At 43.5% G+C, this 12,483-nt stretch overlaps 1 protein-coding gene across 6 annotated transcripts in view; it reads left to right on the forward strand.

The window, feature by feature from the left end:
- The window catches only part of LOC140463595 (monocarboxylate transporter 12-like), a 53,666-nt gene that overhangs the window by 15,629 nt on the left and 25,554 nt on the right, over window positions 1–12,483 (forward strand). For 3 of the 6 annotated variants that reach the window (XM_072557805.1, XM_072557804.1, XM_072557803.1), the window contains exon 2: window positions 10,362–10,620. In XM_072557805.1, the coding sequence (XP_072413906.1) occupies window positions 10,511–10,620 (110 nt within the window). In that variant the 5' untranslated portion in view covers window positions 10,362–10,510. Of the gene's footprint in view, window positions 1–9,558; window positions 9,824–10,224; window positions 10,276–10,361; window positions 10,621–12,483 lie in introns of those variants that run through there. The other 3 variants (XM_072557807.1, XM_072557802.1, XM_072557806.1) reach the window with 3 other exon arrangements.

A 12,483-nucleotide genomic window follows, 5' to 3' on the forward strand; every position in this document is an offset into this window, starting at 1 on the left:
AAAAGTAATGCTCTGTGGATAGTTCAGGCCTACAATTTGGGACATAGATACTGCTGGTCACCAAGTGCAGCTCCCTCCATTCCCCAGATAGCCCAACACTATCTTTCCAGTGAAGTCAGATGTAGGGCTGGGGGGGTATATGCAATGTGAGTGAGGCAAACTGGATTTCCTTCAGTGATGCCACTGGGAAGATGAATATTATGATAAGCATTGGGGTAGTCATTATTGTAAATAGTTAGTCTGCTGATAAAGCAGATTTTAAAGAAAAGTGAATTATAATATTTAGCAATTGTATAGGTTAAACTTGCTGAATCAATGTTTATCAATTGGTTAAAAATTCAAATATTTCATGAGGAATGGGCTTGAATGATTTCAACATTTGCTTTTTCCCTTCTGACTCTCGTACGTTTTGATATTTCTTGAAAATAGCTTTGAAGGAATGTGCTCGTATTTATTGACAGCTTTGTGGGAATGTTTGATCTATTTTTGTCATTTTTCTAGGGTGGCCACGCCTGAAAGCCTGATCTCCCTATCACCTCCATGTCACTGTTTATTCCCCTCGTTCTGTCGCTAAAATCTCATTGTTCCATCTCCTTTTTAAGGTGTAATATCTCCTCCTTTATCTTGACATCTGTTTTAATCTCTCTAATTGCATTGGGATGTTTCTTCTACACTGAAGGCATTATATAAATGCAAGCTGCTTCTGTCTCTCAAAATGGCATGAAATAATCATTGCTCCCAATTGGTAGAGAGATACTTTAAATTACCCACAAATCTGAACAGGAGGCTACAATTTGTATACAGTTGCAATGTTTGTTTGGAAAAATAACAAGAGAATTATTTCTGGTCAGCCCTTCTAAACAAAAGAATCACTTTTTTTTATGGATTAAGACTGGAATTAATGTCACTGAATATCTAATATTGGATCTGACTTGGAATAAAGTGGATTTGACTGCAGTTTCAGAATGTTGTTCGGAAAATAAATGTTAGCTCTCTTCCGGAGAAAGGACAATTCCATTCTGTTTTAAAGTGGTACAAGTATAGGGAACAGTGATGAAGGGAAACATATAATGTTTTAGTGCTTCCATTCTCATTCCACCACTTTTTAAAGGGGTAGTATGTTATTGAGATAAAAGACAGGAATTTCAATCCCTTCTCTCCTCCAGAAACATGGGCAGAGCTGCTCAATCTTTCAGTATAGTTTCAGGAAGGACAGACTCTTCCTTCCCCTATGGGGCTTGCTGGCATTCGGGGACAATGTTTCGTTGGCTCTGCAAATACACACTTATTGGAAGTTAGCAAGATTGTTTTAATAGATGATCCCACTGAGTTGCCAGCAATGTCTCTGGAAAACTATTTTGGAACAAATGAGCCACTTCAATCTACAACAGACAAGTCCAATGCAGCTTGCACTTATTTAAGTAATCAATTCCAGACATCTTCACTGCATCCAGATTCTATTTTTGTAGAAGCTTAATCTTTGCCATGATGTAAAATGGGGCTCAGTTCATCTGGGTCAGAGGTCATGGATTCAAGTCGCTCATCAAACTCCTGAGTCCGTAATCCAGACTTGACACTTTGGTATAATACTGACAAAAGTACTGCATTGTGTCACCTGTTTGGAAGGGGGCCTGCTTTTGTTTTTTTTAAAGATTCCGTGTTTGGAGAAACCCATATGAGTTCTCCCTGGTCTCCTAGCTGATGGCCTTCTCTCAATCAAGTTCCCTTAAACAGATTTATCCAGTCCGTTATCTCTGCTATTTGTCAGACCCCCACCGTGTAAATGTTAGATGGCGCTTTTCTCACAATACTACCATGACTACATTTCAAAAGTCTTTCAGTATTTTTAGACATTGTAAAAGATTTCATAAAATGAGAGATCTTTCTGCTTTACTGCTTCATCAAACTTGGTAGCACAGATGAAAATCTTATTAATGAGCTGACCTTTAACCAAATTTAATCTCCGCAGGTCCCCTGTACTCTGTCTGGAAGCCTTACTGTTGTTCTGTCATATAATATCACTGCTGTGTGCTCCTTCTTATACAGGTGATGCTACATTGAGTGGAATTGTACCAAAGAGTATATTGTCCACCTGTCCTGGTCAAACATCTGACCATGGCCTTAAGCCACTCTGTTACTGAGTAGTTGGCTGGACAGTCTGTAGTAGCTTGAGAAATATTTTGTTCCACTCCCCACTGACTGAAGTAGACTAAGTAGCACTTGGAATAGGATGGCTCTCTATCATAAATTCTGTGAACAAATTTTAACAAGAACGGCATATGCCAGCTCCATTGTAGGGCTGGTCTCTGCTTGCTTTTAATCCTGTTTAATTACATTCTTGCAAAAAGTCTAAAGCAATGACCATCTAGTAGAGTAGCTGAAACCAGTTTACTAACGTTTACAGCACTCGAAGTGAAGCCCTGCTTAGTGAAATGCATCATTACAAGTTCAGGCATACACTGTACAAAGGGTTGCCAAGCTTTGTTGGACTTATTCCTGGAGGTTCCATCATGTGGTCTTCAGCCTCTAGCCAAGCTCTCTGACTCAAAAAGCCGCCTTTTTTTCCCCTCCATTCACTACATTTTCAAAGCCACTTTGCTTAAAAGTGCCCCACTTCGTTTAGCAACCCCATTATTTTCCTTTTGGTTTAATTACAGCAGTTTCTCAGAGATTATAATTTCTAGGGAGGATTTGCAACATGAACTGAGTATGATTTTACTATTCTTAAACGGAATTCTGCCCCATTTTCCAGTGGACTTTCACCAGGTTGTCAGCAAGTTGCAGTTGGAACACTTGCACCTTTTAAATGCCTGGAGTACAGCCAAACCCACTCTATGTTATTTATATTGATTGGTTCTTTCAAAGAAGTTTTTGATAGTTTTCCCATTCAGTTGATAGTTTTGCAAATTGTTCTGATGAGTGCAAAACAGAAAGCTTCAGCAACTTGTCATTTTTTGGCAATATATTTTAAAATTTAAAATTAAAAAAAAGTTAGTAGATAGCACTCTTGCTTGTGGGCTCAAATCTCATTCAAGTGATGAATCCATAGTCCAGGCTGACAGTCGATTAAAGTACTGAAGGAGCGCTGCGCTGTCAGAGATGCTGCAGGATGGATGAGGCAGTAAGCCGAGGCCCTGCTTACCCCCAACAGGACAGAATAATAACAATTGTATTTGAAGGAAAGCAAGGGAGTTCTTCCTTGCCCCCGGTCAGTATTCATTCTTCATTCTTCTGCAGCATGTTTCGGTGAAGTGACCAATTCCTGCTTGTTATTCTGACATTTGCTGAGGGTAGAGGCTGCTGCCTGTAAGAGCACTTCATTATCTATGAAGTGCTTAAGAATGTCCAGAATTATTTTTCTAAAGTACTATATAAATGCAAGCTTTTATTAAAATGCAAGCTCTTTAGATTAAACTGAGATATGGCAAGTTGCCAAAATGTACTTACAACAACAGATCATTGATTACAACAATTAAGGTAATCACTAACAGAGCTCAAACTAGATTACATGAAATACTGTTTGATTTAACTTTTTTTTCTTTAAAGTAACATTAAAGTATACGGTGTTTTTGTTCCTACCATATATTCCTGTTGTATTTGATATAGACCAGAGAAGCGATGTGTTATGTCTACAGTGTGCAAAGGGCTAGTTGGTGTGGTCAATACAAAGTTTGAGATATACAGGCCTACCAAACCTTGTACAATGTTTTGAGACCTCCATGAATGAAAGACTTCAGATGCTGCTGCAATGCCGTCCAGAAGATAAATTATAAAAGGCATAGTGAGGATCAAACATGACAGAAACATTGTTGTTTAACTGCCAGTCAAGATCTAACTGGGGAGCTGAACACAAGGGCAAGAATTATAAGTTTGAGGTGTTGCTGCAGGAGGAGCCAATGTAGGCAGATGAACACCAGATAGTACGTGCAACGGACTTGAGTGAGAGTCAAAACATCGAGCTTTGGATGTACCAATTTTGCAGAGGAATTGAGCAAAACGGCAAATTATTTTAAAATTGGAATGAGGCTACTCTGCAGTGAAATATGTCTGTGCTCAGGGTGTGGGAAATTTGCAACTTTCTTTCCATGAAGACTGGTGGATGCTGTGTCATGAAAACTGAGATTGATAACGTTTTCTTAGGTAACGGCCTTAAGGGACAAAAAGCAGGGTAGGTGGAGCTGGGGTGCGGATCAGCCAGGATGTCATTGAATGTTGCAACAGGCTGAGAGGGACTGAATATCCCCCTTTTTGGTCCCCTTTATTCCCGTATTCTAACCTCATTAACACAATATCCAGGAACAATTGCTCACTACCAAAACCAGAGAATAGCACTGAAATATTTGAAATTTTTATGAAAGTTCCAGAGAAAGGATCAAGGGAGAGCATTGTAGGTGCCATGTGGTTGTTGGTGAAGATGGAGGAATTGTCTCTCCTTGAGTCTACACTGTCCGACAATTAGATTCTGCTGTACAAATTACCATGAACAAGGAATTTGTAGAGTTGGGAGTGGGCACCTCTGCTCAAATATGCTGGCACATTAACCTGTCATTGTTCTGGAGACCATGGGGCAATTTGGTTTAGAGCATGGTGTGGAGGAGCCTCTTTCCTTTACTCCACCCTCCGGCCGGTATCTGGGGTTCACTGATTATGGTGGTGGTCTCTCTCCAGCAGGCTCTGAAACTTCAAAGACCCAGAATGCTGCACTAGGGCAGCTCCGCTGGGGAGACAGCACTGAACCAAACTCACTGTTTATAGCCTGACTGGCGAGTCGGAACTTATCTCCATACTGTAATGGCGACCACCACCAATGCCCGGGCTATTCCCTCTCTTGTTGGTGGGACAACAGCCACCTGGTACCTACCCACTCGGGCAGTATCCCCAAGAGAGAGAAAAAGAGAGATCAAATGGCCTATCCTGGCCAGCAAACCCCCTTGAGTGGGTGGTTCGAATTGTCTGGATCACCCTTCGGTCCTTAACACTGGAATTATGGTCTGGGATCTGCTGTGAACTCAGCCAGAATTGGTGTACCCAGATGGAGCACAGTTGGACTCAAACGTGAGCTGAAAATTGTCACTGACCTTTATTACAGGAAAAAAATTCAACTTGCCCAGTCTGTACAACACTTCAATGAAACTTATACAATGATACAAAATACAAGAAAATTGGAGCGGACACAATGTAAATCTTTTTAACCTTACACAATTTACAGGGTACTTATACCTGAAGAATCACACAACCATCCTCCCCCCATGCCTAACCAACTACTCCAGAGTACGAGTGTTCCAGGCCTGAAAAGGGTTCTTTCAGTCTCAGAGGGGCTTGTTGCTTGTCCGGTGGGGCTCCCTCTCTGTCTCAGGTGTTGCTGTGGACTTCCAAAGTCCGAGGTCGTAGACAGGGTCGATGTCTTCAGCCCCAAAGGGTTGGTGTCCAGAGATGCAGCGAGCTCAGAGCAAGGAGAATGATAGGAAAAGGGCCCCGATAGCTGACCCTGCTGCCCCCTTTACCCCGGCGATTCCAAAGGGCCGGCCAGGTCTGCTCCTCAGGTAACTCCATCTCATGAAGCATCTCCGGTGATTGCTGGGGCCGGTTTAACCTCATCATTCATGGAAACAAAAGGGTCGATACCGTCCCAAATTTACTTCAGTGAAATTCTGATGACTTCATGGAGCCTCCCAAAATGTTTTCAGATTAGAGTAAATCGTTATCCCATGAATTAGACAGGTTCATATGCCTGCCCCTCGATACGATGTCTGGCAGGTGCTGTTTTGTTGGCCGAGTTATCTCATACTTCTGAGGATCTCCATCCCCAGAAGGAGCTCTGTCCTTATTCTGGCAGGCCTGCTGGGAAATCCTGCCTGCACAGATGCCAGGTTGACCAGTTTTTCACAAAAGACCATTTTCTTTCAATCTTTCCTTTTAAAACTGGGGATTGCCCTGAAACTGCTACAATGGCTCATTTTTAAAATGTTTTGCATTTCTTTAAAGTTATCGGCAAGGTGGTAGTGACAGCTCCTGGTTGTTGTAGGCCCGGAGCTGGGGTGGTGGTTACAGGGAGAGTGTGGGTCTTGCATGCGACCTGACAGCGAGGTGGGCACAATGGCGAAGTGCCCGATTCATGGCAACTCTGATGTTGGTGGTTTCCAGTGCAGGGGCAGCGAGGCAGTGGAGGAAGACTGGCAGGGCACGGTTCAGGACTCATGGTGGAGGTACCAAGACAAAGATGGCCTCTCTTTCAGTTATATCTTTTCACTCTTCTTATTCTTAAACTATATTGAAGATGGCGTCTGATTGTGGTAACAGTTGAAGCTTTCACTGTATTTTACTGTTTTTTATTCATTTGTGGGACTTGGGCATCACTGCCCTCCACTGAGGTCCATTGGCTATGGAAATTTGTTTGGCTGGCCAGCATTGCTAGCCCATCCCTATTTGCCCTTGAGAAGGTGGTGGTGAGCTGCCGTCTTGAATCGTAGGGATGGAATTCCAGGATTGTGACCCAATGACTGTGAAAGAACAATGGTATATTTCCATGTCAGGATAGTGAGTGGCTTGGAGGGGAACTTGCAGGTGGTGCTGTTCCCAAGTACCTGCTGCCCTTGTCCTTCTAGATGGAAGTGGTCGTGGGTTTGGAAGGTGCTGTCTACAGATCTTTGGTGAATTTCTGCTGTGCATTTTGTAGTTAGTACACACTTCTGCTACTGAGCGGCGGTCATGGAGGGATTGAATGTAGATGTGGTGCCAGTCAAGCGGGTTGCTTTGTCCTGGATGGTGTCAAGTTTCTTGAGTGTTGTTGCGTGCACCCGTCCAGGCAAGTGTTATTCACTGTAAAACACAAGTGACAATAAATCATTCATTGGCTAATGAATGGCTAATGTGCAACCTGCCGAGGGATATTAAGGATGCTATGTAGCTCCATGGGCAACATTGTTTTGGGGAGGTGTGACACCTCCCTAGGATAACCAAGAGAGTTTGCAGGAAGGGGATGTTAATGTACTATCATCCGTGTGGCTATCCAAGAATTGCTTAATGTCCCTAATGTATCTGACTCTACTACCACCGCTGGCAATGCATTCCACGCACCCACCACTCTCTGGGTAAAGAACCTACCTCTGAAATCTCCCCTAAACCTTCCTCCAATTATCTTAAAATTATGCCCCCTCGTGTTGGCCATTTCCGCCATGGGAAAAAAAAACTCTAGCTATCCACTCTATCTATACCTCTTAACATCCTGTACACCTCTATCAAGTCACCTCTCATTCTTCTTCACTCCAATGAGAAAAGCCCTAGCTCCCTCTACCTTTCTTCATTAAACATGCCTTTCACTCCAGGCAGCGTCCTAGTAAATCTCCTCTGCACTCTCTCTAAAACTTCCACATCCTTTGTATAATGAGGCAACCAGAACTGAACACAATATTCCAAGTGTGCTCTAACCAGGGCTCTATAGACCAGCAGCATAATCTTGCAGCTCTTCAACTCAATCCCCCTGCTAACAAAAGCCAACACACCATACACCTTCTTGGCAACTTTGATGGATCTATGGACGAGGACCCCAAGATCACTCCCACACACATAGACACACACAGACACACAGATGCACACACAAGCACAAAGACAAACACACCCACCCACAGACACACACACACATATACACACACACACATCCACACAGGCACAGACAGACACACAACAGACCCCACACAGACACGTACATAGACACGCACACACACATACACACAGACAGACATGCACAAATACAGACACACAGACAGACACACATGAGCACATGCACACACAAATGCACACACATGCACAGACACGCACATACACACACAGAGACACAAACATGCATGCAAACAGACACACACAGACACACGCGCGCACACATACCCCCACAGACACACACACACTCCCACACAGACACACACACACACAGATATACACACAGACCGACAGACACACACAGATATTTACAGACATGGACAGACACACACAGGTACAGACAGACGCACACCCACAAACACACACATAGACACATACACAGCCACGCACACAGATACACACAGACAGACACTTATACAGACACGCAACCAAATACACACATATACACACATACAGGCGCAGACATAGACAGACAGACACACACACAGACATGCGAACACCGACACACAGACTCACACACAGATATACGTGCACACACAGACACACATGCAACACACATAGACACAGACACACACACTCTTGCGCACACACGTGCACACACACACAAAACTGCCAGCACACTGTTGAAGTCCTCTTCTCCCACCCCTCAGACCTGACCTCCTTTGGGGGCAGCACGGTGGCTCAGTAGTTAGCACTGCTACCTCACAGCAGCAGGGACCTAGGTTCGATTCCAGTCCCAGGTGATTGTCTATCTGTAGGACGTTTGCGTGCTCCTAAATGTTTTCATAGGATAGAGGTGGAGTTTAATAGAATACCGATAGCACATTCTCCCCGTGTCGATGAGAGTTTTTGGTGGGTGCTCCAGTTTCCCCTCAAGACCAAAGCTGTGTAGGCTGGGTGGGTTGGTCATGCTAAATCTGGGGTTATAGGGATAGAGTGGAGGAGGATGTTGAGTGAAATGCTCTTCGGAGGGTCATTGCAGGCAGAGTGGGCCAAATGGCCTCTTTCCATTCCATAGGGATTCCATGGTTCTAGCTGGCTCAGCTAGGAATCTGATGCATCCAGCAGAGGCTGTCTAACCTGATTACTCTTTATTTAAAAGGTTGGAATGTTTCTCATGCTTCTCATCCTCATGAGTTGGTGCCCACTGATTGATTGGCAACATTTAAAATGCTGCCTGAGGCTACACTGACTGCAGGGCTCAGATTGGCACAGGGCTTCACTGCTGACCTTGTTCTCACTTTGTGCACAGGCCAAACTTCTCAATGTACATCATACTCAAAGACCCAAGACAGGGATGACATCTAAACATAAGCTTTTGAGTTCTGTACCTGTGTGATAGGAGTCAAAGAGTGTGGTGCTGGAAAAGCACAGCCGGTCAGGCAGCATCCGAGGAGCAGGAGAGTCGACGTTTCAGGTAAAAGCTCTTCATCAGGAATGAGGCTCCTGGAAGGGTTTTTGCCTGAACCATCGATTCACCTGCTCCTCAGATACTGCCTGACCTGCTGTGCTTTTCCAGCACCACATTTTTTGACTCTGATCTCCAGCATCTGCAGTCCTCACTTTCTCCTGTGGGATAGAAGTGCAATTTTGAATTGAATTGAATTAGCTTTATTGTCATATGTATGCAAATTAGTATAGTGAAAAGTTAACAAGTGACCACTTACTGTGCCAAGTTAGGTACAAACCTAGGTACAGTTTCTTCAGTTACAAGATTAATTACAATGTAACAACGTCAGCAATACTTGGCACCATCTTAGCTATTGAGTACTAGGGTACAATCCTTAGTTAAAGAATAGAAAAATGAAGAGAAAAGGTTACATTACAGCTATACACAGCATAACCCTAGGTCAGAAAACAAGAAGCTAAAAAGACAAACATCAGAGTCTCTCACCAAGGGCTGTCCACAGCAGATCAGCGCTGGTCAATGTGCTCTAACCGTTGGCTGCCAACACACACCGCACTGAGCCGCCGGTCACTGGAGTCCCCACTTCAGAGGCTGGGGCTGGCTATTTGAGGCCGAGAGAAAGGAGGAAGAGAAGGAGAAAGGAAGAATAAGAACAGGTGCAGCAGACGAACTCCAGCTGGAGTCACCTACTTCACCGTCTCCTTACCGGAAAATACTTTGAAGAAATTGTGTAATTTGTGTTACGCGGACCAGAACAAGGTAGGTATAGATTTGAACAGATTGGTAATGTTATTTTCCTTTGATCGCAAATGACTCAAGCTGGAGGATAAAATAGAGGGAGGTAGTTCAGTAGATGAAGGCATCAGGAATGAGGATTTCTATCGCCACTCATGTCTTGTTCGTTACTGTGCATAAACACACCATTGCAATGGGTGAATAAAGTTCATTCCTTTGTAAGTTCTACTGTTTGTGCCTGACTGCCTGCTGCGTCCCGAGCTTGCTTCAGCTTGTTAAGAATAATTGTGTTCATCAAACATCGGGAGAGAGCCGTTTGCATTTGCAAATGTGAGCTCCTGTTTGTGTTGTGTTTGTACAAAAAGTAGAAAAATATGATGATTAAGCAGTCTGTCTTTTACATTCCTATTTTATTGAGTTCTTACACAGGCCTTCTGATCTGGTCTTTTCTAATTAAACTTCTTAAATCTTTTGCGGTAAGAATTTGCAATCAATTTGCCTCATTCTTAATCACGCAGATATGACTTTTGACCTAACGCATCCTGTGTTTAATTTTTTTCAGATGTTTCATGAAAATCATTTACAAGAGCACATTCCAGACCTTCGAGTGCAGAAGTTCTGAACCACCCTCCGCAGTACAGAAAAACAAACTTGACACTCTGTTGGAACCAGGGTGCAGTGCAAATCTCGGTAGACAGTCGAATTGGTACAATGCCCCGGCACTCAAAGGTTCCATTAATGGAAGCCCCAGATGGAGGATGGGGCTGGATGGTTGTGATTAGCTGCTTCGCAGTGACTGTTTGCACAAGGGCAGTGTCCAGGTTTGTCAGAAAACCTCTTGGGGTCATTGTACTTTGGTCTGATTAAGACAAAGCTTTGCTTGCATTTACAATCCTTCAGATTGATCTATAATCTACATTTCTGTTCAGTATTGGATGTGTGACATTAGTTTGAACCTTTTTTAGGTGTACGTTTTAACCATTCTTCCTCTTATCTTGCGTGCATGCTGTTCCTGGCCTAGAGGAGTACAGCAGGTGCTGTGCCCTGAGGAATTGATCATCTGATTGATCAGCGTGAGTTGAATCAACATCTGCTTTTCTTTCTCCCTGGCTGAGACAGACAGACCTGAATGGTCTGATTCATTGTGTTTGGAGCTGTTTTTCCAACCTGCTAGATGTAGCAGCATGTGGCAACATAATGTCCCATGGAAGCATGCCAAGGAAGTCTTTGTGTTCAGGAGCTATGACTTTAACTTGGAGCAGGGCTTCAAAACACTGGGAGTAGTGCTTATTATTTTTAATGGTATTGTTGTTGCTTAATTGGATTGCTCATTTATGTTGAAATTATGTGCTCTTTTGAAACTGCAACTAATGTCTGAGGTCAATTTTTATGTAATGTCATAGTGTATTAAAGTGCAGGGAATTCAGTTTAGCTTCAAGTCGTATAATGGCTGATCAAAGAATTTTTAAAAAGGCGTAATTGAATTGAAATTATGACAATTAAAGTGAATTTAGTTTCCTGATTTGCCCTTCAATGTTTCACTTCTCCTTTTCTTCTCTGGAGATGGAGACTATGGAGATGGTTCATTGATCACTGGATATTCTCTAGTAACTTTGTCAAATAAATGTGGCCATTATGTCAGACCCTTAAAGATGGTATTTTAGAGAATATTTTGCAAGGGATCCCATCAAAATGATCCCCTAAATAAAACAGATTCAGAAGTGTAGGTTTCTAATTTAGGAGCTGAGCTTAATTTGTGGGGAAGGGGGTTTGGCTTGTTCTAACACCTTCTCTCCAGATCGTTTAAAGGTAATTCTGATTTGTAGGCCTTTAAGAGCCCTTTATTAGTTATCAGATTTAATGTTACAGAGTAATGTCAACAACATGGGTTCAATCCCCCCACCAGCTGAAGTCACTGTGCACAACTCTCCTTCCCAACCTCTTGGTTCCGAAAGATTTACAAGGATGTTGCCAGGGTTGGAGGATTTGAGCTATAGGGAGAGGCTGAATAGGCTGGGGCTGTTTTCCCTGGAGCGTCGGAGGCCGAGGGGTGACTTTATTGAGGCTTATAAAATCATGAGGGGCATGGATAGGGTAAATGGACAATGTCTTTTCCCTGGGGTGGAGGAGTCCAGAAATAGAGGGTGTAGGTTTAAGGCGAGAGGGGAAAGACTTAAAAGGGACCTAAGGGGTATCTTTTCCACACATGCTCTGCCCTCTGTGTGAAATGAGCTGCCAGAGGAAGTGGTGGAGGCTGATACAATGACAGCATTTAAAAGGCAAGGAGAAAGTGAGGACTAAATATGCTTGAGTCGAGAGTATGGTGCTGGAAAAGCACAGCAAGTCAGGCAGCATCCGAGGAGCAGGAGAATCAATGTTTTGGGCATAAGTCCTCCTAATGAAGGGCTTGTGTCTGAAATGTTGATTCTCCTGCTCCTCGGTTGCTGCCTGATATGCTGTGCTTTTCCGGCACCACACTCAGAGGTTGAACAGGCTGGGGCTGTTTTCCCTGGAGCATCAGAAGCTGAGGGGTGACCTTATAGAGGTTTGCAAAATCATAAGGGGCTTGGATAGGATAAATAGACAAAGTCTTTTCCCTGGGGTTGGGGAGTCCAGAACTAGAGGGCATAGGTTTAGGGTGAGAGGGGAAAGATATAAAAGGGACCTAAGGGGCAACATTTTCA

This window comes from Chiloscyllium punctatum, chromosome 38, assembly GCF_047496795.1.
Source record: "Chiloscyllium punctatum isolate Juve2018m chromosome 38, sChiPun1.3, whole genome shotgun sequence".
In the NCBI taxonomy this organism is placed as follows: domain Eukaryota; kingdom Metazoa; phylum Chordata; class Chondrichthyes; order Orectolobiformes; family Hemiscylliidae; genus Chiloscyllium; species Chiloscyllium punctatum.